The sequence below is a fragment of the Peromyscus maniculatus genome, chromosome 23 (assembly GCF_049852395.1).
Source record: "Peromyscus maniculatus bairdii isolate BWxNUB_F1_BW_parent chromosome 23, HU_Pman_BW_mat_3.1, whole genome shotgun sequence".
NCBI lineage: Eukaryota > Metazoa > Chordata > Mammalia > Rodentia > Cricetidae > Peromyscus > Peromyscus maniculatus.
In genome coordinates this window covers 3,226,799-3,253,416 of record NC_134874.1, presented here as the reverse complement: position 1 = coordinate 3,253,416, position 26,618 = coordinate 3,226,799, and the positions used below count along the sequence as shown (strand labels likewise).

The window sequence follows — 26,618 nt, the reverse complement described above, 5'->3', positions numbered from 1 at the left end:
GCTGTAGCCACCAAGGGCCCTCACTCCTCATGGCCAAGTCCCTGCCCTCACTCTCGGGCAGCTGATGCCCCTGAGGGGCTTCTAATGGGCCTCCCAGGGGACTCACAGCCTACACACAGCCAAGGTCTTTCCTCTGGCATCTCTAGATCAGAGGTGAGACAAAAAGACCCCAGATGAGTCTTCCATGACACTGCCCTGTGAACAGGCATGGCGCCCATCTCTCTGGGTGATGTAAGGATGTCAGAAGGTGACGCGATATGTCACTCACTCAGCAATCAGGCTCCGTGGTCTCACTGTTGCCGAGCCCTGCTGCAGCTCACGTGTGTATTTGGTATGTGTCACGTGACACAGATGTCTCGCTGGACGTTCCTCTTTGAACTCCGAGCATTTCCTCTTAGAACCCGTCCTAAGCAACAGTGTTGACATCAACAGCCCCCGATCCCTGGTGGCCAGCTCCATCCCATGCCCATACTGATAACCAAGGGGTAACGTCCCCTGCCTGCCTTTTAGATTAGCAGGTTGACATGGCTGCTGAGTCTGCCCGTACATAGGCTGGTGGCCCTACGTATGAGGTAAACTGAGGTCTTTGTGGGATGCCACCGTGACTTGAGTATCCTGTGGGGACCATTTGGAAGCTGATCAGAGAGAAGCCCCAGGGTGGCCCTGTGAGCGTGGACGTACCGCCCTCTTATTGGTGCTCTGGAGGTGGTCCCCCTCCCCTCCCACCTGCACTCTGCATTATCATGGGGGCCCCAGTGAGTACTCGGCTCAGGGGCTCTGTGAATGTGGTTGTCATAAAGACAGATGCACTCAGCAATGCATTCAACAGACAGAAACCAGGCACGGATTATGCTCCTGGTGTATACTTACTCCCATGCCTGTGTGATGTCACAGGCTGTGTGGCATTTGTCCCATGTGTCCAGTGCCGTTCTGGGGCACTTCCGACATGATTTCCATGGGGAAGTTGAGGCTTAAGGCGTTGAGGGTGCCATTGGATCATGACACACCAGCCCATGCATGTGGTGGTATTGTGTTCCCTGAAATATTGTGCACCCTAATAAACTTATCTGGGGTCAGAGAACAGAACAGCCACTAGATAAAGAGGCCAGAAAATGGTGGCACTCACACCTTTAATCCTAGCATTCCAGAGGCAGAAATTCCTCTGGATCTCTGTGAGTTCAAAGCCACACTGGAAACAGCCAGGCATGGTGACTGGTGCCTTTAATCCCAGAAAGTGATGGCAGAAAGCAGAAAGGTATTTAAGGTGTGGAAACCAGGAACTAGAGCTGGTTAAGCTTTTAGGCTTTTGAACAACAGTTCAGCTGAGATTTATTCTGGATGAGGACTCAGAGACTTCCAGTCTGAGGAGGAAACAGGATCAGCTGAGGAATTGGCAAGGTGAGGTGGCTGTGGCTTGTTCTGCTTCTCTGATCTTCCAGCATTCACCCCAATACCTGGCACTGGGTTTGACTTTATTAATAAGACCTGTTAAGATTCCTGCTGCAATGCACCCCTGAGAATCCCCTGTGTATGAACAAGACTGCACACAGCCCGTGGGTGGTGCCTTGCACTGACCTTTTCCTCCCCACCTCCTTCTCGCCACCCCCAAAGCAAACCTCAGTCCTCGACTCCAGTGCCCTGAAGACCCGGGTGCAGCTGAGTAAGCGAAGCCGTCGCCGGGCTCCCATCTCCCACTCGCTCCGGCGCAGCCAGTTCAGTGAGTCTGAGAGCCGGTCCCCTCTGGAAGAGGAGTCACACAGCACGTGGATGTTCAAGGACTCAACGGGTACGACCACGCCTTCCCCTTGGCCTGCACACCGCTCTGGGCGGGAAGGCTTCAGGCTAGACCCCGGGAAGAATGACCCATGCGGAACACTGGGGCACAGTGACCCAGCAGGCTGTGGTTCCTTGTTCTGTAGAATGTGCCATAAGTGGGGTTTAAAATGTGTTCTGAATCCGTGTGGGGCGGTGCCTGTCTGGAAACCTAGCAGTTCGGGAACAGAAGCAGCGAGATCTTCATGGTGCAAAGGCAGCCTGGTCTACAGAGTGAGTTCCAGGCCAGCTCTGATAATGTGACTCTCTTTAAAAAACCAAAGGGCAGCCGGGCGGTGGTGGCGGCGTTAATCCCAGCACTCGGGAGGCAGAGGCAGGTGGATCTCTGTGAGTTCGAGGCCAGCCTGGTCTACAGATCGAGATCTAGGACAGGCACCAAAACTACACAGAGAAACCCTGTCTTACCCCCCATCCCCCACCCCCCCCAAAAAAAATCAAAGGCCAGACAGTAGCATGACCAAGTGTGGCCTCTGACCAGATGCCTGAATGAATGCTTGGACCGGGGTCATTGCTTCTCGTGGTCCCGCCCTGTTAGCGAATGAAGGTTAAGTGTCTGTTAAGGCCTGGGGAGACGTGTAAAGAGCTTGTTTGACAAGCACCAGGACCCAAGTTCCAATCCCCAGCACCCCTGTAATCGGGTAACCCCAGCCTTGAGTGAGCAGAGGCAAAAGCATTCTTGCGGGTTGCTGGCCAGCTCTTCAACTGACTCGGTGAACTCCAGGTCCAGTGAGAGAGACTGTCTCCAAGAATAGCGTGAGGAGAGATTGATGCAGGTGTCCACCCTCAGTCTCTGACCTCCATGTGCATGCACACACGCACATACCACCCCCACCCCCCCCACACACACTGGTACCTACACGTGAACACATGCACACGTACACAGACTCAGTCAGTAATAGGTAGGTGAGTGTCTGCAGGGCCAGACTATGCCGAGCCACCTGGAGCAAATGCAGCCCGCCATAGGAACACGCAGATCCCCGCCCAGGGACCTACCTGTCAGCGGAACCTGTGGCTTCCAGAGCCCCGAGCACATGGCCAGGGGATACAAACGCTTGGGGCTGACCTTTCTGAGCATGCCCAGTGTCCAGCTGAGCCTGGGACTCCAAAGGACATGCTGTGCTCTACTCCTTACCGACCACCTAGGAAGCCTCTAGCCCAGCCCCTGACTTGGGCAGTGCCCCGAAGAGACCCTGGAGCACTCCACATGGCTCCTGTTGGTGGGACATTGTCTCTGCCACCCGCTCTGCCTCTGTCAAGGATGTTCTGTTGTTCCTCCAAAGTGGCAGGAGCCAGAGGAGCCTATGCCCTCCCCGAGAGGAGGCGACCTGCCCGTGGCCGTGTTTCCAGGCAGGTGGCAGCGTCTGGAGAGGAGAGGGGGAGGCCCCTGCCCAAGCACAGAGGGACCAGGGGTGCCCTGGTCCTGGTGCAGGGCTGTGGGGAACCACCAATGACCCAGAGCCCTTCTCTTAATAGAAGAGAAGTCGCCCAGGAGGGACGAGTCGGATGAAGAGCAGCCGCCCAAGGTGGAGCGGACCCCTGTCGGCCATCCGCAGAGGATGCCTGTGTTCCCAGGCATGGACCCAGCCGTGCTGAAGGTACTGGGGCTTCCGGGGAGCAGCCTGCTGAGCCAACGCCCGCACGCCTCTCCCCCTTCCTGTCCACCCTCGCTTCTGTCTGTCCCTCATGATCAATCAACGCCTTTCCTCCTCACTCCCTCCATCTGTCCATTATCCGGCCTTTCCGCCTCCTTCCTGTCTATTGATCATTATTGAACCGGCCCCCCTCCTTCCCTTCTGCCCACTCCCCCTTCCACGACACATCCGTTTAACACCCTCCATCCGCCATCGGAACGCCGGGCTGACAGGATGTGACACTGCCCAGCTTCCCCCCAGAGGAATCCTGTCCACACAGTCTTGAGTCGCCCCTTGCCAGCCCGTGCCCCAAACTCGGGGGACAGTCGTCCCCCGCCGCGTGCTTGGGGCGCTCGAGCGTCCCAGGCTTCGTGTCACTATATAGATGCGGGAGTGATTTTGTTGGAGCCTCCCCTGGGATGACGAGGCTGTCAACCTCTCGGTCCCCATGCTTCCCGCCCGCCCGGGTCACTCTGCCGCTCCCCACTGCTCTGTGAGGTGTCGCGGTGGGACCGCTCGCTGCTAGATGGGGCTTGTCTCCAGACAGCGACACCAGGCCCTCCTCTCTCCTCAGGCTCAGCTGCACAAGCGGCCGGAAGTGGACAGTCCTGGCGAGTCTCTCAGCTGGGCACCCCAGCCCAAGACCCCAAAGTCGCCCTTCCAGCCTGGGGTGCTGGGCAGTCGGGTGCTGCCTTCCAGCACGGACAGAGACGAGAGGTGAGGACGGGGGATGCTTCCGAGTGCCGTGTGCTGTGTGTGGGTTTTCAGATGGGGGTGCGCTCTGTAGTCAGCTACACCTGCAGCCCAGGGCGGGAGACAGCAGGAATCACAAGGCCTCTCTTCTCCCTCCTCCCACACCTGACCCACAGCTCCAGGCCACATTTCCAGGAACCCCTGCTGGGTACAGCCCTCTGCAGATAGTTGGACACGGAGGCGCCTCGCCTCCTCTTACGTTTGGGGAGCGCCTGTGTCTTGGGGGAGTCGGGAGGCCTAACCAGTGGGCTGCCCTTCATGGAGGAGGCGGCTGCCCCACCCCCGTCAGGCTGATTCCGTGCACGGATGAGACCCGTGTGGCCCAGCTTCAGCTCTCATGCCAGAGCTGGCGGTGGCCCTGCTGTGACGTGCCCTCTGAGCTGAAAAAGCCACGTGACCACCGCATGCCTCACTTGCTTCATCTGTGATAATGGCTTGGTGACCCCGTGACTTCCTGGGGTGGCCGTGAAGATGAAGCGGTAACTGTGTATGAAGCCCTTTCCTTGGCCCGGCGCATAAAAGTCTCATCATGGAGGATGGGTTATGCTGAGAAGTCAGGGCATGAAAACCAGGCCTCCTTATGTAGGGGTGTGGGGCAGTCATGCCACAGGAAAGCGGAAGTCAGCAGACTGCAACCCACAGGCTCTTTCCGGCCCTCTGTCTGCTCTAGTCAATAAAGCTTTATCGACACCTAGCCATGGCCATTCTTTTATGCACTGTGTATGGCTGTTGCCATGTTAAAACCTAAGACAGCCTGTAGCTCACGGCTGGCCACATTTATTCCCTGGCTCTGTGACCCCTGCAGGCAGGGGGCGCTCTCAGCACATACCTGAGGAGGAGGGCGCCCAGAAAGGCCTCCCTCCGGGAGATATACTTTTCCTGAGTCTTGATGATTAGGCGAGCCTCACGGTATGATGAGAGACTTCCAGGTACAGCTCTGCTGTGTGCTCAGGGCCTGCTAGCAGGGCACGTGACCAAGGCACCGAGACAGTCTTGTGGGGGAGAAAGACAAAGTCGGAGCGAGGCAGGCTCTCGCGGAGGTGTGTTCCTGTCCTGGGAATGGAGGGGGGTCCTAGAGGCATCTGTGGACCTGGGCTTGGGCCTCCTTCTCTGCCATCAGGCAGGGCTGGGCGTGACGTCGGGGGACCCTGAGCGGTCTGGCTCTGTTTCAAGGCGAGGGGACAGCTCGTGCTGAGGGAGGTCTGCCTCCACCCCTCCAAGTCACCTCACCCCTTACCCCTGCACTGCCCAGCCAGGTCAGCAACTTCCCTCAGCCCTGCCTGGGCCAGGGGCTCTCTCTGCGGGACTGTAAAATAAGTCAGCTACACACATAGACAGACAGACAGACACACACACACAGGTGGGACGGCCTGGTAAACGGAGGGCTGGAGGCCGTGTTGTCCTGGCCTGGAGGAACCAGGGTGTGGCTCTCCCTGGACTTAGACAGGCGTTGTGGTTTCAGGTCAGAGGAGACCTCACCCCAGTGGCTGAAGGAGCTGAAATCCAAGAAGAGGCAGAGCCTGTATGACAGACAGAGCCTGTGTGACGACAATCAAGCTTGACCAGGTCGGACCCCGGGGATGGAGCGTAGGGGGGGTGGGGTGCTGGGGCCACTGGGGTCTGGGGGCCTCAGGAGGGAGGCGGTCACACAAAGGTGGGTGTTCTAGATTCCTGTAAAGAGCCTGGCGAAGGGCATCAGGTCACCGGGGCTCTGATCTCACGACCTTGACATCCCTGCTGCCCGCCAAGCCCCTGGGAAAGGCAGGGACATGAAAGGCTGGCTTAGCCGGAGAAGTTTCAGGGGTTTGCAGAGGGAAGTCTGCAGTGTGCAAGCTGTGGGATTAAACTTTGATTGGAGACTGTTATATAATCAGTCCCTTGGTATCCACCTGAGATCCTCCATTCGAAGGCTCCACCGCACCAAGAGCTGAGGACCCTGAAGTGCTGGGTGTGAAACGTCTGTGGTCTGCATAGAATCTCCCACATCCGCCTGAGCACTTACGTCGCATTTATTGTTGAATAAGCACGTGGTGTGTGAGGACACACATGTCCTGGTGCAGAGAATGGTTCTGTGGGGCCAGTTCTCTCCTTCCACGTGTATGTGGGACCCAGGGATTTGAACTCAGGTCTTCAGGCCCCAGCAAGCCTCTTTACCCCCTGAGCCATCTCGCCGGCCCTTGAAGTCACGTGGATGACTTCTGACACCTCACACAGTGTGTGCCGGCTGTCTGTCTCGTCCACCTTGCTGTTGTCTAGGCGATGCTGACGCATCTGCACATGCTCAGTAGAGGTGCCTTATCGCTGTGGAGTTGGCTGACCGGTGTGGATCAGGGGTGTGTGTGTGTGTGTGTGTGTGTGTCCGGCCCAGACAGGTAGGGCTGAGTTTACTCAGAAGTCATGCACTCAGATTGCTGCGCGCGCTGCTGTCTTCACCTGCAGAGGTGGGGTCCCCCGGCCTACCTGAGAACGTAAGAGATGGGGGGAGTACTACTGTACCCCAGCACAGAGAGTGGGGTGTGTGCTATAGAAGCTGGCCTGGGTGTGGTCAGGAGAGGCCAACCCCCTGAATCACAAAAGGCAAACAAAGCCCGGCCTGAGTGGACGTGGTGCTGTTTGGAATCTGCAGGCCCCACCCTGTTGGTCTGTTTTGGGGTGCTTCTCGGGCAGGGTGGGGGTAGGGGCGCTCCCTGGAGCTCAGAGTCTCATGCTAGGCCATTGCCCTGCAGATGCTTCTCAGGGCTCCCCTGCTCTAGCACTGTCTGTCGAACTCGAGATGAGGCTAGACCGTTCCCAGCAGACTGTGCGTTTGACTGGGGGGGGGGGCGGGGAGGGAGTTGCAGATCTGTATACATCATGTGCCACATATTTACATATACAGATGGACAGTGTGTGTGTGTGTGTGTGTGTGTGTGTGTGTGTGTATCATAAATCCAAAGGACGAATAAATCCCCAAGCAAGGCCACTCCAGGGTGGTGGTGGAGGGTCTGGGCGGGGTCTTGTGTGGACTCTGTGCCGCTCAGTGCTGGCATGGAGTTTAGCACACATGTAGGCACAGGGTACTGTTCTGGTCCCCACGTGCCCTGCGCTTATGACCCATCCCCCCGAACAGTCCTTGCTTCGTGGTGAGTGTCCAGAGCCATCTGTCGTGATTTTGAAATCGGTGATACAATCTCCAGCAACCCCGCTGGAGGAAGTTAAGGCTCAGGGGTGATATTGCAATTGGCTCATTGCAGCTGGCCAGACGGCCTGCCCCGTGCCTCACTAACCCCTCCAAATCCTTCCCCTGGGGGTGGTGACACTCGGGAGGTGTCACCCAGGGCCTCCTGCACCATCGGGGTGTACCTGAGCCCCAGCATAGGCTGGAAGGCCTGGTGGTGGGAACCATGCCAAATGCCCTGCCAACCAAGGACTGTCCTCTCTCTGCAGACGGGACATCACTACACCCATAAACTCAAGCCTTAACCGCCGGACGTCAGGACCCGAGGCCAAGCCACCCGCTCCTCCCGGGCCAAGCTCACGTGCCTAGGCCTTTCCGCCCTGAAGACGCTGTGCTGAGCCCCATCTGGGTTCCCCACAGGAAGACCCTGTCCCAGGACCCGCTCCAGTCCCCAGAAGGATCTTCCAGCTCTCCTGGCAGAAGTGGATTGGCCTTTGGTGTGACAGTGTGGCCTCTGCGTACACCTCACAGGACCCTCTCAGCTGGAGAAGAGAGCCTCCCCGGGCAGCCCTTCTGGAAGGACTTGGACAAGCAAGCTTGAATAGCTCTCGGATGGCCAGGGTCACTGTCCAGGCATTACACTGGTGTCTCCCGGGTCTTGGATTTTTTTTTTTTCTTTTTGACGGGCTCTTCTTTCCCCACTTAGAGCCTGTGTTCGTATTTATAAGCACACACCCAACACCCCCGCCCCGTTCTGTCCGTACCCTTACCCTCCCTGTGGGGCCGTGTGCAGAGTTGGCCTGTGTCTCACAGCTTCCGTGGTTGCTTTAGAGGGGGATAAAGCAATAATGCAGCCAATCTTCTTTGACACTTGACGTGCGCATGTATCTCGGCACGGACAGACAGCGGGAAGGGACGGACGGTGTCCAGTTGCCTCAGGTCGTCTGACCCCTGTCCACGCCTGTGAACGCGTGTGAGTCTCACCCTTGTCCAGGTCTGGGTGGCTCTTCTGATTTCTGTGGGGTGACCTGCTCCTCAGCCCCCAGTGTTACGAACCTCAGTCTGAATGGACCGTGCCTTGGCCGCTCGCATACCATACCCGATCCAGGTGTCTTTCCTTCTCATCTTTTCTGAACACCTGTGTCCTGCTAGAGTGGAGCCCCCCACTAAGTCAGCTCAGACCGGATGCAGTCCCACCCCCGCCATCCGTGACCTGCCTGGCCGAGCAATGGGTGGTCCAGGCCCATCTGGATGTTGATCTAACTGAAAGGCTCCTGCCGTGGGAGCCTCAGGCCGGATCCTGGGCCACAAGGTCCACGATGTTCTCCTTCATGTTCTGCTGGCTGAATGCTCACTCCCGGGAGTGTCAGTCAGTCCTTCTGTACTCCGGACACCCACTCGGTCTCCTTTCCCTTTGGAAGTCCTCAAGGCCACCTCAGAAGCTCCAGCCCCAGCAGTCACCCCAGACATGCCAGGCCGGCCGCCCACTGAGCCAACAGCTTCCAGAGACCTCTCTCCAGCCTCGCCTTGGTGACATGCTTGTGCAGTTCCAAGGTGGTCTGTGGCTGTGGAGGGCCCTGGGTCGGGTGTTCTGATAGATGCCTGCCTGGCACGTGTGCCCACCACTGCCCTGACGTCCTCAGCGCAAAAGTCGTTCTCTGTAAACCCGTTACTTGCAAATGGTGTCAAGACCTGCCTCTCTGTCTTCCCACCTCAGCTCCTCTCTTATCCACCGGCTTTCCTGCTGGAAGGGTGTGGTGGGAAAGGGTGGCAGTATTTGGTATCATTGGGTTAGGACAGTCACCTGTGCCCAGGGGCTGAGGTGTTCAACACCAAGGAGACTGCAGGCCCCACCTGCACCTCCACCTGCACCCACCTGCACCTCTACCTGCACCTCCACCTGCACCCACCTGCACCTCTACCTGCACCTCCACCTGTACCCACCTGCACCCACCTGCACCCACCTGCACCTCCACCTGCACCCCACCTGCACCTCCACCTGCACCCCACCTGCACCCCACCTGCACCTCCACCTGCACCCCACCTGTACCTCCACCTGCACCCCACCTGTACCTCCACCTGCACCTCCACCTGCACCTCCACCTGTACCTCCACCTGCACCCCATCTGCACCTCCACCTGCACCTCCACCTACACCCCATCTGCACCTCCACCTGTACCTCCACCTGCACCTCCACCTGCACCTCCATCTGTACCCACCTGCACCCACCTGCACCCCACCTGCACCCATCTGCACCTCCACCTGCACCCACCTGCACCTCCACCTGCACCTCCACCTGCACCCATCTGCACCTCCATCTGCACCTCCACCTGCACCCATCTGCACCTCCATCTGCACCTCCACCTGCACCCTACCCTGTGCTCAGGCTACTGACAAGAGCATAATGTTCACACTTTCTGCATTCTCTACCTTCCCTGAGCTAGTGATAAATTTGCATCCCTGAAATCACTCGGGGCTCGGCCTCCCTGCAGATGCTTCCATAGTTCCGTTTTCTGTGTTATGTTTTTGGATTTGTTTTGTACGCTGCCGCACTTTTGATCTGGTAGTGGCTTGCCCGGGAGTCCCTTTAAAGCACACTCGCAGGGCTGAGGGGGTGGCTCAGTTTGCGGAGCGTGTGCCCAGCACACAGGAGGTCCTGGGTTCTGTCCCAGGTGGTAAATACCTGTGATTCTAGCACGAGGGTTGGAAGTTCAAGGCCACATAAGAAAGTTGGAGGCCAGCCTGGGCTGTAAATCTGCTCACACAACAAGAGCAACAAACCAACCCTGCAGCGTTCTCCTCATGCTTTGACCCTAACTTCTCCTGACGCCTTCCTTCGTCCTGGGCGTAAAGAAGCTGACGGAGACAGGAAGTGTTCTGTCTTGAGTATGGAAAGGCATAGTGGAATCAAAGTGACCTTCCCTGTGTGTCATTACCTAACTTCCTGCGCTTGATGGACGAGAAATCAGTGTGATTCCACAGGAAGACCCACACACTGACTCCCCAGAACCCAAGATCTGACAATCTCACTGGGTCCCGTGACCCGTCTGGTGGTGCCGCTTGGCCACGCCCCCTATTTAGAGTCCACACAGTGCAGGGAGTCACACCCTTGAGTGAGTGACTCATTTAGTTTCCTTTTCTAAACCAGGTAAGACTCTGGGGGTCAGTGTGCTGGATGCTACTCCTTGGGTTTCTCCAGGACCCTCCTCCTAAAAGAACCTAAGATGCCTTAAGCGTGTGCAGTTTAGACATCTGCATCTCCCAACCCCCCCTTCCTGGTAACTCTGGCTGTGTGCACAGTCCCACGCATGCTCCCTATGACCTCCTCTTTGCCCATCATGTTGACATCCGGCCTTTGAAAACCACCCCACTCCCATAGATAGGCGGGTCTCCCCCATTGTCTCTGGTCTCCCACGCAGAGGCCTTTGTCCTGTGAAGTCATATGGCACTGTGGGAGTCCTCAGCTCCCGCAGAGAACCAGGTGGTCCTGGGGACTTGGGAGCCTAGTGTAAAATTTATCTGATGGCCTCATGTTGGGTAGAATGCAGGGACAGACAGGACCAGAGGGGTCTGTCTCGGAGAGGAGCAGGCCAGGTTTCTGTCTAGATGCACGTTTCCCTCCTGCAGTGAGACCATCTCTAGGAATAGGCCCAGGTCCTCACCTCAACCTTAGCTGCTGAGCAGAGATTGGAAAAATCCTAGTGTGGTTTCCCCCAGGGAAACCCAGCCAGTCTGGGGGGATGGGGGTTGGGGGTAAGACCTGCTCTGTCAATCCTGGCTTTAACAGGCACCTCCTGGATCTAGGCTTGATTGAAAATTGAAAAGCCGCGCCTACCCATGTTAATATTCAGGCCCCGGAAAGTTATTTTCGCAACAGAGATGTTGTGCCCTCCAAATGTGCCTTTGCCCCACCACGGGCTGATAGGGAGCTGCTCTCCAAATATCTGGGTTTCCGACCTTGCCGGGGACAGTCTTGAGGTGGAGGGAGCCCCAGGAGACTCCCCACCTCTGAGTTTGTTTGCCTTGGCCTCAAGCTCCTCAGCGATAGAGGACACCCTTGACATTTCAGGGAGGTCACGTTCTGGAAGGCGGAAGCCATGTCAGAAAGGCAGCAGGCAGGATGAGGCTTCACGTCCCGTGGCCCCCATCACACCTCAGAGCATCCTTTTGTCTCTGTAGCTCCCACAGGAAAAGACACTTCACAGCCTGCACCGTTCACCCTCCGAGAGTCTCCTTAAACTGTTCATGTCACCTGTGCCCTGACAATCGCTGGCAGTCCCGAGCCAGCTTGAATCTCTGCTGTCTTCTAAAGGACAGCCCACTCTTTTTAATGTTCTGGTCCCGAGTCGCCTTACAGATCTTGTTATATGGGGCTCACAGAGGTGATATGTTGATATACGGAAGGCGTTTGTACCAAGCTGTTTCTTATTCTGTTCAAGAGCGATCGATCGTGGTCCTCAAACATGCTTTGTATCCTGGGGCGGGAGAGTGGAATGATATATGTGACTATAGGGTATATTTTCCTAACTGTTCTTCTGGGTCCCGCCTGGGATGTTTGCGACAATGGTCGGGAAGGACTCGCAAGATGCACGTCCTGTCTGTGGCATTCTGACAGCTGCCTTACTGAGCCACAAGCTGCAAGACTTCTGGAATGACGGCGGCGGCGGCGGCGGTGGGCAGGGCGCTGCGGCCAGTCCCAGGAAGGACCTAACTGCGTGACTGAGAATTCATCTATAAAAACCTATATTTTTACTGTCAAAACAAATGGGGCTTCCCGGACTCCGCAGTGGCCGGATGTCCCCTCCCCCCCCAAGCTTTTATATTTTGTCACCGTAGGAGGTTTTCTGGCACAGACAAGCAGTCAGGAATCCAGCTGACCGCACCAAATGGGGTGAACTCTGCATGTGCAAACGGGGCACACCCAGACTCCAAAAATAGTAAATAAAGCCCTCACAGCGGTTGTGCTGTCCTCGAGTGAACGATGGGGGGGTGGGGGGTGGGGGTGGTCCTGGGCTGATGGGGTCTCTCACACACAGTCAGGCTGACTTGTACCGAGCTGTGTCCAGGCAGCAGGAGGGAGCCCCAGACAGGTGGCCACCCATCTTGGGAGAAATGGAAGTGAGACGGTGACCACTGAGGCCCCAGAGAGTGGAATCCTCACCCTGCCCCCTCCCAGCTGCAGGCGCGATCTCTCTGTTGGTTCTTCTTGGGGTGGTGATGGCAGCGTCTGTGGCAAGAATTACGGTGGGGTGATAGCCAAGAGCGTTGCCCACAGGGGCCTTCGGCAATGGTGGAAACACTCTTGGTTATTACAGGAGGTAGGAGATTCTGGGGCCATTGGTGCGTAGAGACCAGGAGTGCTAATCAACAGCCTACCCCATGATAGTAACCTACCCAAGATGGCAAGTGCTAGACAACCCAGGGAAGTTAATCAGCAACCTACTCAATGATGCCTAGTTGATAACTTACCCAGGGATGGCAAGGGCTAACCTATTCAGGGAAATTAATCAACAGCCTACTGCATGATGCTAGTCAATAACCTACCGAGGGATGGAGTTGATAGCCAACCTAGGTATGTAGTAACAACCTACCTGAGGATGTTAATGAACAGCCTACCCAAGGATGGCAATATCAACAACCTAGCCAGGGATGGTAATCAACAACCTAGCCAGGGATGGTAATTACTCAGCTGTTTCAGTTTCCTCTCTGTTGCTGTGACGAGCCCCACCCCCAAAAGCGATGTAAGGGAAGAAATGTCTATTTGGCTAACACTTCTACATCACCATCCTTCAGTTGAGGGACACCAAGGCAGGAACTCAGGCAGGAATTTGAAGTAGAACCCATGGAGGATGCTGCTTGCTCATTTGTTTTTGGGCTCGGGACTACCTGACCAGGAATTGGTGCCACCCACAGTGAGCCAGGGCCTCCTGTGTCAATTAATACTCAATTAACAATTAATACACTTCCCTACAGAGATGGCCATAGGCCATCCTGGCCTGGACCATGCCTCAAATGAGACTCCCTTCTCAGAAGGCTCGATGTTGTCTCAAGCTGACTAATTAGGACACTATCCAAGGATGCTAATCACCAGCCTGCCCAGAGATGTTAATAGATAACACATCTTGGAGGCTGATCGACAGTCTACTCAGGAATACTGCATTAGTCAGTGTTTCCTAGAGGATGGAACTGATAGAATGAAAATATATTCAAAAGTCATGTATTAGGTTGCCTTTCACAAAATGACCTGGGCAACCCAACATTAGGTGTCTTCACGCTGGAGAAGCTGAAGATGGGTACTGCTCAGTCTGCAAAGCTGGACACCGCAGTGATCCCTGTCTGGAGCTGAAGGCCTGGAGGATTACTGGAAATTTCCCAGTCTTCGGTAAGGAACGGTGATGGCTGTGCCCCAGAGCAGCAGGCAGGCGGATGCACAAGCTCGTCCCTTAGACACCCTTCTGTGCAGGCAGCTCATTTTGAAGGTGGGTGTCCTAATCTCATCTCTGTTACTGTGATAAAACACCCTGATGAGAAGAGGCTTGGAGAGAAAAGGTTTGACTTATAATCCCTGGGTCAGTCCATCAATGGGAATGTCCTTACAATCCCGGGGTCAGTCCATCAATGGGAATGTCCTTACAATCCCAGGGTCAATCCATCAATGACCTAGAGTCAGCCCACCAATGGGAATGTCCTTACAATTCAAGGGTCAGTGCATCAATGGGACATCCTTACAATCCTAGAGTCAGTCCATCAATGGGAATGTCCTTACAATCCTAAGGTCAGTCCATCAATGGGACAGCCTTACAATCCCGGGGTCAGTCCATCAATGGGAATGTCCTTACAATCCCAGGGTCAATCCATCAATGACCTAGAGTCAGTCCACCAATGGGAATGTCCTTACAATTCAAGGGTCAGTCTGTCAATGGGGACATCCTTACAACCCAAGGGTAAGTCCATCAATGACCTGGGGTCAGGCCATCAATGGCAAGGTCCTTACAATCCCAGGATTTACAATCCTGAAGTTAGAACATTATCAGGGATGCCCTTACAATCCTGGGGTCACACTGTCAATAGGGACATCCTTACAATCCCAGGGTCAGTCCATCTACTGAGATGTCAGAACTTTGGCTGCTCACAGTCACAGTCAAGATCAGAGAGAGATGGATGTACGAGTGTGTGCGTCTTTCTTGCTCCTGCTCAACTCAGATTCACCTTTTATGTAGTTCAAGAAACCTTGCCTGGGGTATGGTACCATCTTAGGGTAGGTTTCCCACATCAATGGACTTAATTAAGACAATTCCCATATATGTGCCCATGTCAACCCAGAGTAGACAATCCCTCATTGAGACTCTAGGCTTTGTCAATTTTAAAATTAAAGCTAATCATTACAATGGATTTTCCCACTTCTATTAACCTTATCTGGGAAATCCCTCACAGGCGAGCCCAGGGCTGACCTAATCTATATAACCCCTTATAGGTGCGCCTAGAGACTGACCTAGTCTATATAACCCTTCACAGGTGTGCCCAGAGGCATGTCTTGTGGCTGATTCTAGAGCCTGTCAAGTTGACAATATTAACTAACCCTCATAGACACTAATCAATAGCCTACCCAGGCATAGTGGTTATCTTAGGGTTACTATCACTGTGAAAAATCACCATGATCAAAAGTAAATGGGGGGGGGGGGTTCATTTCACTCACAGTTCCACAGAACAGTTCATCATCAAAAAGCAGCCAGGGCAGGAACTCAAGCAGGGCAGGAACCTGGAGGCAGGAGCTGATGCAGAGGCCATGGAGGGGTGCTGCTTACTGGCTTGCTCCCCGTGACTTCTCAGGCTGCTTTCTTATAGAACCCAGGACCACCAGCCCAGGGATGGTCCCACCCACCATGGGCCGGGCCCTCCCCCATCAATCACTAATTAAGAAAATGCCCACAGCCTGATCTTAGGGAGGCGTCTTCTCAACTGATGCTCCCTCCTCTCTGATGACTCTGCTTGTGTCGCGTCGACATAGAACCAGCCGGCACCGGGCACCGTGGTGACCAGCTTTGGTAGAGATCCTGATCAGCAGGTTCCCACCCACCCGCAGGGCCCCCATGCTACCCTGGCTAAGAGCAGCGTGGCTCTGATGGCCGCAGTTCAGAACTGTGGGTTAGGGAATGGCGGGTGGAAGTGTGGAGACAGCCGAGAGCTGGGGACGCTGGAGGAGGCAGGGGAGGGTGCCATGCTGTCCCCAGCACTGTCCTTTTCTTTGAATCCCAGCCAGTATCCTGCCTTCATCACCTGTGGCTGAAAGTGGCCGCTGGTGTGAACCATCATTGGTAGGCAGGGAGGGTCCTGGGGGGAGGGAGTAAAGCGACAGCCACGTGGTGGTTGCTGGTCTCCGCCCGCTTGTAGAGAGCATCGTGGTGCCGGAGTGTGTGGTGGTCTCAAACCGTCAGCCAGAATAAACCGCCCACCCTTGTTTCCGTCGGGAACTTTGATCACAGAGTCAGGAGTGACTAACACATTCGTGTCCGGGGCCTAGGGAGTTGGCTAGGTACTCCGTGGGAAGCCAGTGGTGGCCTCGCGAGCCCCTGTAACCTCAGTGGTGTTGGGGTGTGGAGACAGGAGGATTGCTGGGACTGGCTGACTGTGGGTCTAGCTCCAGGTTCAGTGAGGGACCCCATCTCGAAGGAAAGGCAGAGAGTGCCACCGCAGGACACTGGGCCCGCCCAGCCACACGCGTACCGACTTGTACAGTACATACTCACACAGCAAAAACCCCAATCCATTTGTGGCTCAGACTGAGAACTCAGCGACCCACCCCTGGTCATGGGATCTGAAAAGTTCAGGGTTCAGGGGTCACCGACAACATCCCCAGGACCCAGTGATCAGGTCTTAGGCCGACTCGAGGACTTGAGACTGTAGCAGACAGCTCTGTGACCCTACGTAACTGGCGTGGCCCCTCTGAGCTCAGCTTCTTCAATGTCTTTAATATGGAGATCAGAATTCGTAACAGTCACAAAACCAAAAGTACGTAATAGGTCTACAATTGGCAGCTGTCACTCATACATGCCGCCCTCGTGAGGAACATGTCTTCACTGACGTCATAGCCTTTGGAAGTGGCTGCATGGGTCTACAGGGGATTTAGAAAATACATTTGTGGTAATCTGACTTCAGTTCATTGGCCCATCGCATGGATTCAGGGGTGCCCCGATTCAAGGTCTGGAGCCTGTCTGGGAATTTTGAGAACTCTAATGGGAAAATGGTGTTGAGAAGCCAAAGGGGAATCAAGGGTCACTAGAGGGATTTGTACTCCGGGCCTCCCGTCTAGCCTGTCAGGCCTCCCACAAAGTCAGCAAAGACCACGGGTCCCCAGGGAGTCATCAGGGTTTCGTCAGAGGTGACTGGTGTTGGGGGCCTCCCCAGGCTTACCATTAGGGTGAAATGACCCGGACGGGATCGGGTGGACAGGGTGCTTTCTCAGCAGGCCATGATGTGCTGGGCCAACAGAATACACCCATAAATAGGCCAGCCTTGGAGGCAGGCCAGTCTGGGGACAGCAGGTCCTGGAGGCAGGTTTGTTCCGGACTGGGTGAGGCAGGGGGATGTGCAACCCGGTGCAGGGCGGGCGTGACCTCGGGTCTCTCTGGGTGTGTGTGACTGGTGCGTGGCTCATTCGAGGATAGGGGCTGACCTCCAGGACCCACGGCTGCCACTAAGCCTGGCCACAGATGGAGCTGATGACCTGTAGTGTCTGTGGGTCCTGGCTCTGTGTTTGGGGGCCAGGGACCGGGCTGCCCAGGACTGGGTGCCTCTGAGAAAGGGAAGGGACCCTCTAGGTATACTGGGGCATCCCTATGAGGTGGGCCAAGCCCGTGCCCTGCTGATGTGTAGCAGAAGCCACTAGGCATAATGAGCCTCAGGCAGGTCATAAGGGAGGTGGAGGTCGGGGGCGGGTGTGTGTGTGTGTGTGTAGGACAGTGTATGTGCACATGTCCGTACATCCATGCTGGTGAGGAGAAGTCTGCAGAGCCTAGGTCCTGTGTCTCTGCACCCTGAGGCTAAGAGAGACCATCCAGGTCCACTATTCAAATGCCTGGAACACAGCGAGCACGCAATGAGTTTGTGGACCGAGCAGCCAGCTTCATGGCCTGGGGTGGTTTCACGGACCTGGCCCATTTCACAGTGCTTGGTCTGTCTGTCTGTCTGTCCTGTCTGCTGTTCACCCTGGCTGTGGTGTCCAGTCCTGGGCACCGAGGCTGCAGAGAGCCCCACAGAGATGCCCAGCCCTGGGAAGGGAGCATTTTGGTGTGTGCCGAAAGGCGCCGATCCAATCCGAGTCCTTTCTTCCCTGTGGCCTCCGTCGAGTGGTCTTGCTTTCCTGGGCCCCCGAGACTCCCCAGTTCCACTAACTGGCCCAGATGCATGGCCCAACGCAGGGCCTCAGGGGGCCTTTGCTGAATGACTGAGTGACGGACTTGTGATCTTGACTTGTGGCCACGAGATGTGGGCAGAAAGGGCCTCACTGCTGTTTGGTTCCAGCCACATCAGCACCTGTTATTGCTGCGTGGAGCTGGTGACACCGTTCCCCTCCAGTCTGAGGCAGAAGTGTCCCTGGAAAGATGGCGGAGCAGCATAGTACACCTGAGCAGGCTGCAGCTGGCAAGAGCCACGGAGGCCTTGGGGGCAGCTACAAGGTACCAGGGTCTTGACGGGACCTAGAGCCCAGGGCTGAGGGCAGCGACGGACTCACTGGACTACAGGGGCACCAGGCTTCAAGGGATGTAGCTTCAAGCTCCGTCTTTCCTGTGTGACTTGGCTTGAGTGTCCTGATGTCTCTGGGCGTTGACATCTTTAAAATGGAAGGGATGCCTGCTGCTGTCCTCGGCCCCAGAATTGTCGCGAGATAAAACGGGTTGCAGAAGCATGACTGGAAGATGGGGGGGAAGTGTGACAGAGCTGGCTCCCGTCCCTTCCAAAACGTGCTGGGGCTTTGGAGGGGACATCCCACGTGGATGGGGTGGGCATTTCTGAGGCTGCCCTGGGGATTACAACGGCGACCTGCGACGTTACTGTAATTGCTCATGGTGGCCACCGGGGGGCGGTGTGGACCTGTGTGTGGACTCCCTTCCGTTCTGAGGAAGCGCCCGGCTTTTGGAGCTCCCCAGGGGGGTGAGGCTTTCACCTCTGTCCTTCCAGGTGATTGTGTATGAGTTAGAAAACTTCCAGGGCAAGCGATGTGAGCTCTCGGCCGAGTGCCCCAACCTCACCGACAGCCTGCTGGAGAAGGTGGGCTCCATCCAGGTGGAGTCCGGACCGTGAGTACCCGGGCAGTGCCCACTGCCCCAACCTCCTGCACTCTGAGGCCCCAGATCCGCCCTGGGCCAACTCCCCGCCCTGCTTGGCCACGGTTTCCCCATCCATAAAATGACAGAATCCTGGCTTTCGATTCCTGTAACGTATGGCAGGAACAGGAAGGAGGCGCCAGCCGGTGAAACACCAAGTTAACACCAGCTGTATACAGTCATATTGATAGGGGCTAGAAAGACAGCTCAGCAGTAAGAGCACTGACTGTTCTTGCAGAGGACCCGGGTTCGATTCCCAGCACCCACGTGGCTACTCACAATTGTCTGTCCGTCCAGTTCGAGGGGACCCGACACCCTCTTCTGGTCTCTGCAGGCACCTGGCACACTGGAGGGGCACAGGATATGCATGCAGGCAAAACACCCACACAGATAAAAGTTTTGTTTTTTGTTTTTCGAGACAGGGTTTCTCTGTGTAGCCCTGGTCATTCTGGAACTCACTCTGTAGACCAGGCTGGCCTCGAACTCAGGGATCCATCTGCCTCTGCCTCCTGAGTGCTGGGATTAAAGGCATGTGCCACCACTACCACCCCACGAAAGTTTTAAAAAACTAAAGCCATATAAATAAAATGGTACCGACCATTAAATAGCTTTAGGAATTATTTCCCTGTCAAGCTTCATATGAGTTTTATCACAAGGCCTCATCCTGTGGGAGCTGCACGCTTTTCTATAACTGGATAGCATCCCAGAGGAAACAGGCCAGGAAAACTAGGTGCCTGGAACCGGTGCTCAAGGCACGCAGGCCCCTCGCTGCCCACACTGAGCTCTGGTCTGCAGACTGAGTCCGGTGCTGGGACTTCCCGTTTGTGATCTCAGGCGGCATGTCTGCCAGCTCTCTCTCCTCGTCTGAGGACAGAGATGTGGATTTCAGAGAGTGTAGGGGATGAGGTAGATGATATTTACAAGGACAGAGAGAAGGGGGGGCAGGGAGGAGGGAGGAAGGGGCAGGGTGAAGAGGAAGAGGAGGAGAACAGCAGGACTCACCCACGGATCTTTTAAAAGTTTTATTTAATTTTTATCATATATCTATATGATATATATCAATGTTTTGCCTGCCTGCATGTCTGTGTGCCAAGTGTATGCAGTACCCTTGGTGGCCACAAGAGGTCACTGGATCCCCTAGAACTGGAGTTCAGATGCTCATGAGCTGTCATGTGGGTGCTGGGAGTTGAACCCAGGTCCTCTGCTATGGCAGCCAGTGCTCTTAACAGCTGAGCTATTGCTCCAGCCCCTCACCCATGCCCTCACCCATGGATCTTTTGCTCAGCCTGTGGCAGGCACTGCGGGGGACTTTACCTCCCCCCCCCCCAAACTTGGCCGCAGTGGATTCTCCCTGTGTCCTAGGATGGGTTTCTGGGCATCAGTCCCAAGCAAGTCCCCGCAGGTCCCCTCACAGCAGCACAGGGGTCTGGACTGGGTTAGGGGTGAGGAAGGTCTTCTATTCCCGTTCTTCCCCCTGCCTGCGTGTGGGTCCCTGCTCAGCCACACCAGAGGTGACCCTGTTCCTTCCCCCGTCAGGTGGCTGGCGTTCGAGTGCAGGGCCTTCCGTGGGGAGCAGTTCGTCCTGGAGAAAGGGGACTACCCTCGCTGGGATGCCTGGTCCAGCAGCCGACGCAGTGACATTCTCCTGTCCCTGCGGCCTTTGCACATTGTGAGTCGGGACCCGTTGCTACCCAAGTGTAGGTGTGTGTGTGTGTGTGTGTGTGTGTGTGTGTGTGTGTGTGTGCGCGTGTGCGCGCGTTCGAGTGTGTGTGTGTGTGTGCGCGCGTGCGAGTGCGTGTGTGTGTGTTCGAGTGTGTGCATGCACGTGCGTGTGTATGTGCACGTGTGTGTTCGAGTGTGTGCGTGTGCACCTTGCTTCGGCCAGTTTGGCCACTGTGATCCCTCCTGGACAGGCCTCGGATTTTTTTTTTTTTTTACTTCAACAATGGTGTGGGGTGAGAAGAAGCCGGCTCCCGAGTGGGCACGGGGGCAGAACACTAGGGTCCCTGTCCTGAACTGGCAGACATGACCCTGAACTCCTTCGTAGTAACCCAGTTAACCTGAGAAACCTCATAGTCCAAGCTCGGATCAACGCTGTTCAAAGAAACACAGAACTCAGACACCCAGAGAGTCACTCCAAGGCTGTTTTCACTCTTCCCTGGTGCTTCTGGACATGGCCCACGGGGACACTAAATCACGGGTGTCCCCAGCTGCTCCGTCAACACAGAGGCCACCCGAGCCCTTCCTCCCGATGTCTGAACAGAGTTCTTCTCAGACAACAGAGGAGGGGAAACCCGGGAGATGAGGCCAGAGTCAGCCTAGGAGAGGGGAGGCTGGGGCATGAGTCACTGGGGCCCCTCTGAGCCTCAGTTTCCCTTTCTGGTGGTGATGACTGGTGGGAGGACATCTGTTCAGCCCCACTTCCTCCGCCTTGCTCAGCTCTGGGGTGTCTCTTGAGTTCCTCTCTCTCACAGGGGGTTGGGGTGACTTGATTCTTCCTATTCTTGGTGTGTGTGTGTGTGTGGGGGCTCCACTCACCCTTGACCTTTGCCCCCAGGATGGCCCAGACCACAAGCTGCACCTGTTTGAGAACCCAGCCTTCAGTGGGCGAAAGATGGAGATCGTGGATGACGACGTGCCCAGCCTGTGGGCCCATGGCTTCCAGGACCGTGTGGCCAGCATCCGGGTCATCAACGGGACGTAAGGGAACCCCCAGTCCCCTCTGCTCCAGCTCTACCCGCTGGCGGCCGCTCCTTTAGTACCAGCTCCACCGCGGCTGCCAGCTCCACACACATGAGGGACTCAGCCCGCACTCTGAATCCATCCTCACTCAAAGCCCATGGGGTGGGGCATGATGGCCCAGTCCAGGATCCTACCATTCTGGAGGCAAGGCAGGAGGAGAGTTTGAAGGTGACCTGGAGGTGAGGCAGTCAGGTCCTGCTTCAAAAATCCAAGAACTGCATCACCAGCAAGGTGGTGCACACCTTTAATCCCAGCCCTCGGGGGGCAGAGGCAGGCAGATCTCTGTGAGTTCAAGGCCAGCCTGGTTCTAGGACAGTCCTGGCTACACAGAGAAACCCTGTCTTAAAAAACAAAACAAACAAACTCCAAAGTCCAGGACAGCACTGTGCAATGTTCACAGTCTCCCTCCCTCTCTGTCTCTCTGTCTCTCTGTGTCTCTCTCTGTCTCTCCCTTCTCCTCCCTCTTCCTTTTGCCCCCCTCTCTCCCGCTCTTCCCTAATCTCTCTTTACTCTTTACTCCCTCCCTGCTCTTTGCCCCTCTCCCCCCTCCCCCTCCCCCTCTCCTTACTCTCTCTCCCCCCCCCCCCCCCCCCCGCTCCCCTCCGTGGGAATGCTCCCGCACCCCTCTGCTCCATTGAAGTTTCTAGACAGCCTAGGCTCCCAGACAGTCTGGCTCTACGTCAGTCCAGTGACTCGACCCCACCGCATGGTCCCCACCCAGGTCTCCATGGCTGTCCTAACTCCCCAGGCCTGGAACTGATTCTCAGAGTGACCTTGATCTCAGTTCTCTGTTATTATCAGGGGCACCTGAGTGAGTGTAGCTATGAGCAGCCTTGCTATCTCAGCTGCTAACGTGACCTCGGGGCCACCGCCACCTCGGGGTCACCTTGCCTTTCTTCTCCACCTGGGTTTGAACCTGGGACTGAGCCTGGAGAGATGACAGTGAGAACGTAGTCTGTGGCTTTCCCCTGAGCGTCAGGGATGGGGGTCCTGTGGTCTGTTAGAGTTGGGTAGCCCTTCTTCTCAGGTCTGAGGGTGAGTGTGATGGGCACACTGGGGGGAGGTGTCTCTGTGAGTCCCAGGGGTATGTGTGACATCCCTGGCCCCCCTCCCCACTCCAGGAGACAGGAGATCGGGTAAGGAAGGACACTCCAGTCGGAAGGAGCAGCAGGTGCCCAGGTTCAAACTCAGCCTGGCGTGGGAGGATGGAACGGTGCCGAGAGGTGGTGCCCGGGACGCTTTGACAAAAGTAGATGGTTAGCCGCTCAGGAGCGCGGGGGAGCCGAGGAGGACTTGAGGCGGGTGGAGAGCATGGCAAAGGCAGGCTTTAATAGGGCTGTGCCTGGCCAGAGCCGGGGGAGACAGGAGGAACATGCCTCCCCTACGATCCTCCCCTACGATCCTCCTCCGCAGGTGGGTGGGCTACGAGTTCCCCGGCTACCGCGGGCGCCAGTACGTGTTCGAGCGCGGCGAGTTCCGCCACTGGAACGAGTGGGACGCCAACCAGCCGCAGCTGCAGTCCGTGCGCCGCATCCGCGACCAGAAGTGGCACAAGCGTGGCTGCTTCCTGAGCAGCTGAGGACACGGACCCCAGGGCCCAGCGCCTGTGTCCCCTCCCACGCCTACTCAATAAAGCCCTCCAGCCACGCCGCTCTGTCTGCGTCACTTCCTGTGGTGGGGCTGTGGAGGCCCAGACCCGCGAGGAGGGGAGGGTGTGTGCCTGTGCCCGGCCAGTCCTGTCAGCTGAGTCCACGCCCCCTCTGCCACAGGTTGACTTCCACTACTAGTGCCTACGTCTGAATAGCCGTCCATCTGTCCATTCATCCACTCACCCATCCATCCTTTCATATGATCATCTACCCATCCACCCACCCACCCATTCATCCACTCAGTCACTCATCCACCCACCCATCCATCCATCCACCCACCCACCCATCCATCCATCCACCCATCTATCCACCCACCCATCCATCCATCCACCCATCCATCCACCCACCCACTCATCCACCCACCCATCCATCCATCCATCCATCCACCCACCCATCCATCCATCCATCCATCCATCCATCCACCCACCCATCCACCCACCCACCCATCTACCCACCTGTCCACCCACCCATCCACCCACCCATTCATCCATCCACTTATCCACCCACCCACTCATCCATCTACCCATCCACCATCTACTCATCTACCCATCCACTCAGCTAGCCAGCCACCCATTCATTCATCCACCCATCTACTGACCCATTTATTTATTCATCAATCTACCCACCTACTCATGCATCCATTTATCTTCTCTTCCATCCATCTTCCTGTCTGTCTGGCCACCCATTCATCTGTCTATCATCCATCCATCTTTCCTCCCTTCTTCCCTTCTATATGTTCTTCTTTCCATCAATTCATGCATCCTTGCTACCACCCACCCACCCACACATCCATCCATCCATCTATCCACCCATTCATCTGTCTATCATCCATCCATCTTTCCTCCCTTCTTCCCTTCTATATGTTCTTCTTTCCATCAATTCATGCATCCTTGCTACCACCCACCCACCCACACATCCATCCATCCATCTATCCACCCACCCACCCATCCATCCATCCATCCATCCATTAGCTATCCATCCTCCCTCCGTCAGTCAGTTCGTCTGTCCTTCCATCCTTCCTTCCTTCCTCCCACCCTTCGAAACCTGCGTCATTTCCCCTCTATCCCCCACCATGCAGTTAGCCCCAATGCCGCTCATTCTGAGGGAAGCAAGCCGCCTGGGTGCAGGGCTGCCCTAGCTGAGGCCATTCTCATTTGCAGAGAACACAGAGGTGCAGAGATGCACGCCCCTGAGCAGACAGCTTCCAAGGGGGAAGACCGGGGCCCCTTGGCTGCTCTAACATCCACCATCCCGACACAGGGGGCCGCCGATGCTGTCCCCCTGAGGCAGCCACGTCTGCACTCCCTGGGCTCCAGGATTCACTGGGCTCCAGGAGTGGAGCCCCAAAGCTCTCTGCAACATGGCAGTTGGCTCTGGCGTCTCCTGTTGAGGAGCTCATCAATAAACCTCACCCCAGCTGGTGCTTGAACAGCTGGGGGTCCCCACCCCTTGGGTAGAACCTCCTTACCACTTTGGCAAATCCTGGCACTCACCAGGGAATTTCTCTCGAGGTGTTTGAACAAGTGCTTCTGGGTAGGGTAAGAAGAGGCCAACGTACATTCACTCAGTAGTAACGGCGGAGCCAATGCTGAGCCAGTTGAAAATAGAAACTTAGGTCGGCCTCTGCACCCTGCCCCAGGTCTGCCACGCCCTTGTATTGCATCCTTCTTTACACTATCGTCAAGGGAAGGCCTTTTGTATGTCTCACGCCCCTTCCCCAGCCCTGTGGAAGCCCTTAGCTACAGCAACATTGTATCACACCTTTCTTTATGCTATACTTAAGGGAAGGCCTTCTTACTGATTTAATTTGAAAATTTGTATGCAAGCGGGTTATAGTGGATTTCATTTCAAGAGACAAATGACAGGCACAGACAACGGTCCCTTTGGATAGATTTGAAAATTCCTCCCAACTGGATGATCTCAGAGGCACTTTGACTCCTGACTACTTTGCATCCAAGGACTACATTGTGTTTGTCCCAAAGGGACACCAAGGCCTGCTGTCTTCACGGCCATGGGCATTGGTCAAGCTCTCTGCAATGATGGGCATCCTTGCCTCTCCCTCATACCACTGTCCTGGTCAGCAGGAGCTTGGCTACACATGGTGTTCAGGGTGGATAAAGACTGTCACCCCACCCTGCCACCATCTCAGGAACACGCAGGAGAAGAGAGCTTTTAAAGGGTCTGTGGTTATTATTTGGCTAGAAGGAGTCACGTGGCCTAACGTGCCCGTGAACAATGTCAGGAAGCCCCAATGACAATCTACTCTCAAGTGTGGCACCTGTGTTCCACTGGTGGCATCCCCAAGTCCCCAATAAAGGGTCCAGCCTGGAGCTCTGGTCTCAAAACCTCCTTCTGGTAGAGACTTCTCTCTCTCTAAGTCAGTCAACACACATTTTCTGAGGACCTACTGTGGGCTGAGCATGCCCAAAGGATGCAGAAGTGGCTCAGCTGTGGCTTCTGGCACTGAGCCCATTGTCCACAGAAGGGTCACGCCACAGTAGAGGGCTTTGTGAGCTTGTGAACCTGTCAACTGTCAGCTGCACCCAGATGGTGTGTGTGTGTGTGTGTGTGTGTGTGTGTGTGTGTGTGAGTGTGTGTGTGTGTGTGTGTGTGTGTGTGTGTGTGTGTGTGAGTTCACTCCCACCGAGTCCTCCGTAGACTCTGGGAAATGAATGGATGATGATGGAGTAAGTGGCCGACGGAATACAGAGAAAGGTTCAGGCTGCTGGGCAACCCTGTCCCAGCATGTCCTCCTTTGATGGGCTGAAAAAAATGGAAACATATAAGGCTCTGAAATGTATGTACTGTCAGACATTCTCCATGGGTACTTCTGACCATTGTTCTGTGTAGTGCGAGTCTTAAAAGGTCTTATTTATAAAAACAAACCCAAAACCCAATATTGGGGTGAATGCTGGAAGATCAGAGAAGCAGAACAAGCCACAGCCAACCTTACCTTACCAACCCCTCAACTGATCCCATTTCCTCAGATTGAAAACCTCTGAGTCCTCATCCAAGTGGATCTCAACTGAACTGCTGCTAAAAGCCTAAAAGCTTAAAATTCTTTAGTTCCTGGTCCTCATGCCTTATAGACTTTTCTGCTTCCTGCTATCACTTCCTGGGATTAAAGGCATGTGTGTCTTTCCCAAGAAAGACATGAGATCTCAAGTGCTGGAATTAAAGGTGTGTGTCACCGTGCCTGGCTATTTCCAGTGTGGTTTTGAACTCAGAGATCCAGATGGATCTCTACCTCCCAAATGCTAGGATTAAAGGTGTGTGCTACCACTGCCTAACCTCTATGTTTAATATAGTGGCTGTTCTGTTCTCTGGCCCCCAGATAAGTTTATTGGGGTACACAATATATCAACCACAGTTCTGTATGTAAGCCTTGCTATGTGTACCCTGACACAGGTTATTACTGTCTTCTCATAGCTAAATGGTTTAATATTGCCTTGGTTACCAACTTGAATTATTAGGTCAGCTTCAACTGCAGCCTTGGTCCCACAGATGCTCATGACTAATTCAGGTAACT

General features: G+C 55.5%; 2 protein-coding genes across 9 annotated transcripts in view; both read left to right on the top strand.

Moving 5' to 3' along the window:
- Nucleotides 1-12,334, top strand: part of Kiaa1671 (KIAA1671 ortholog) — a 148,932-nt gene extending 136,598 nt beyond the window's left edge. For 7 of the 8 annotated variants that reach the window (XM_076560282.1, XM_076560285.1, XM_076560283.1 and 4 more), the window contains 5 exons: nucleotides 1,612-1,786; nucleotides 3,307-3,428; nucleotides 4,039-4,181; nucleotides 5,680-5,783; nucleotides 7,644-12,334. In XM_076560282.1, coding sequence (XP_076416397.1) covers nucleotides 1,612-1,786; nucleotides 3,307-3,428; nucleotides 4,039-4,181; nucleotides 5,680-5,779 — 540 coding nt within the window. In that variant the 3' untranslated portion in view covers nucleotides 5,780-5,783; nucleotides 7,644-12,334. Of the gene's footprint in view, nucleotides 1-1,611; nucleotides 1,787-3,306; nucleotides 3,429-4,038; nucleotides 4,182-4,339; nucleotides 4,912-5,679; nucleotides 5,784-7,643 lie in introns of those variants that run through there. The other variant, XM_076560286.1, reaches the window with a different exon arrangement.
- Nucleotides 12,335-17,899: 5,565 nt separating this feature from the next.
- On the top strand, nucleotides 17,900-23,079 carry Crybb3 (crystallin beta B3). Its single transcript, XM_042268067.2, has 5 exons — nucleotides 17,900-18,050; nucleotides 18,553-18,671; nucleotides 20,235-20,367; nucleotides 21,256-21,398; nucleotides 22,854-23,079. Exons 1-5 carry the CDS (start codon nucleotides 17,976-17,978, stop codon nucleotides 23,017-23,019), a joined length of 636 nt encoding a protein of 211 aa, XP_042124001.1. The 5' UTR covers nucleotides 17,900-17,975; the 3' UTR covers nucleotides 23,020-23,079.
- The last annotated feature ends 3,539 nt before the right edge of the window (nucleotides 23,080-26,618 follow it).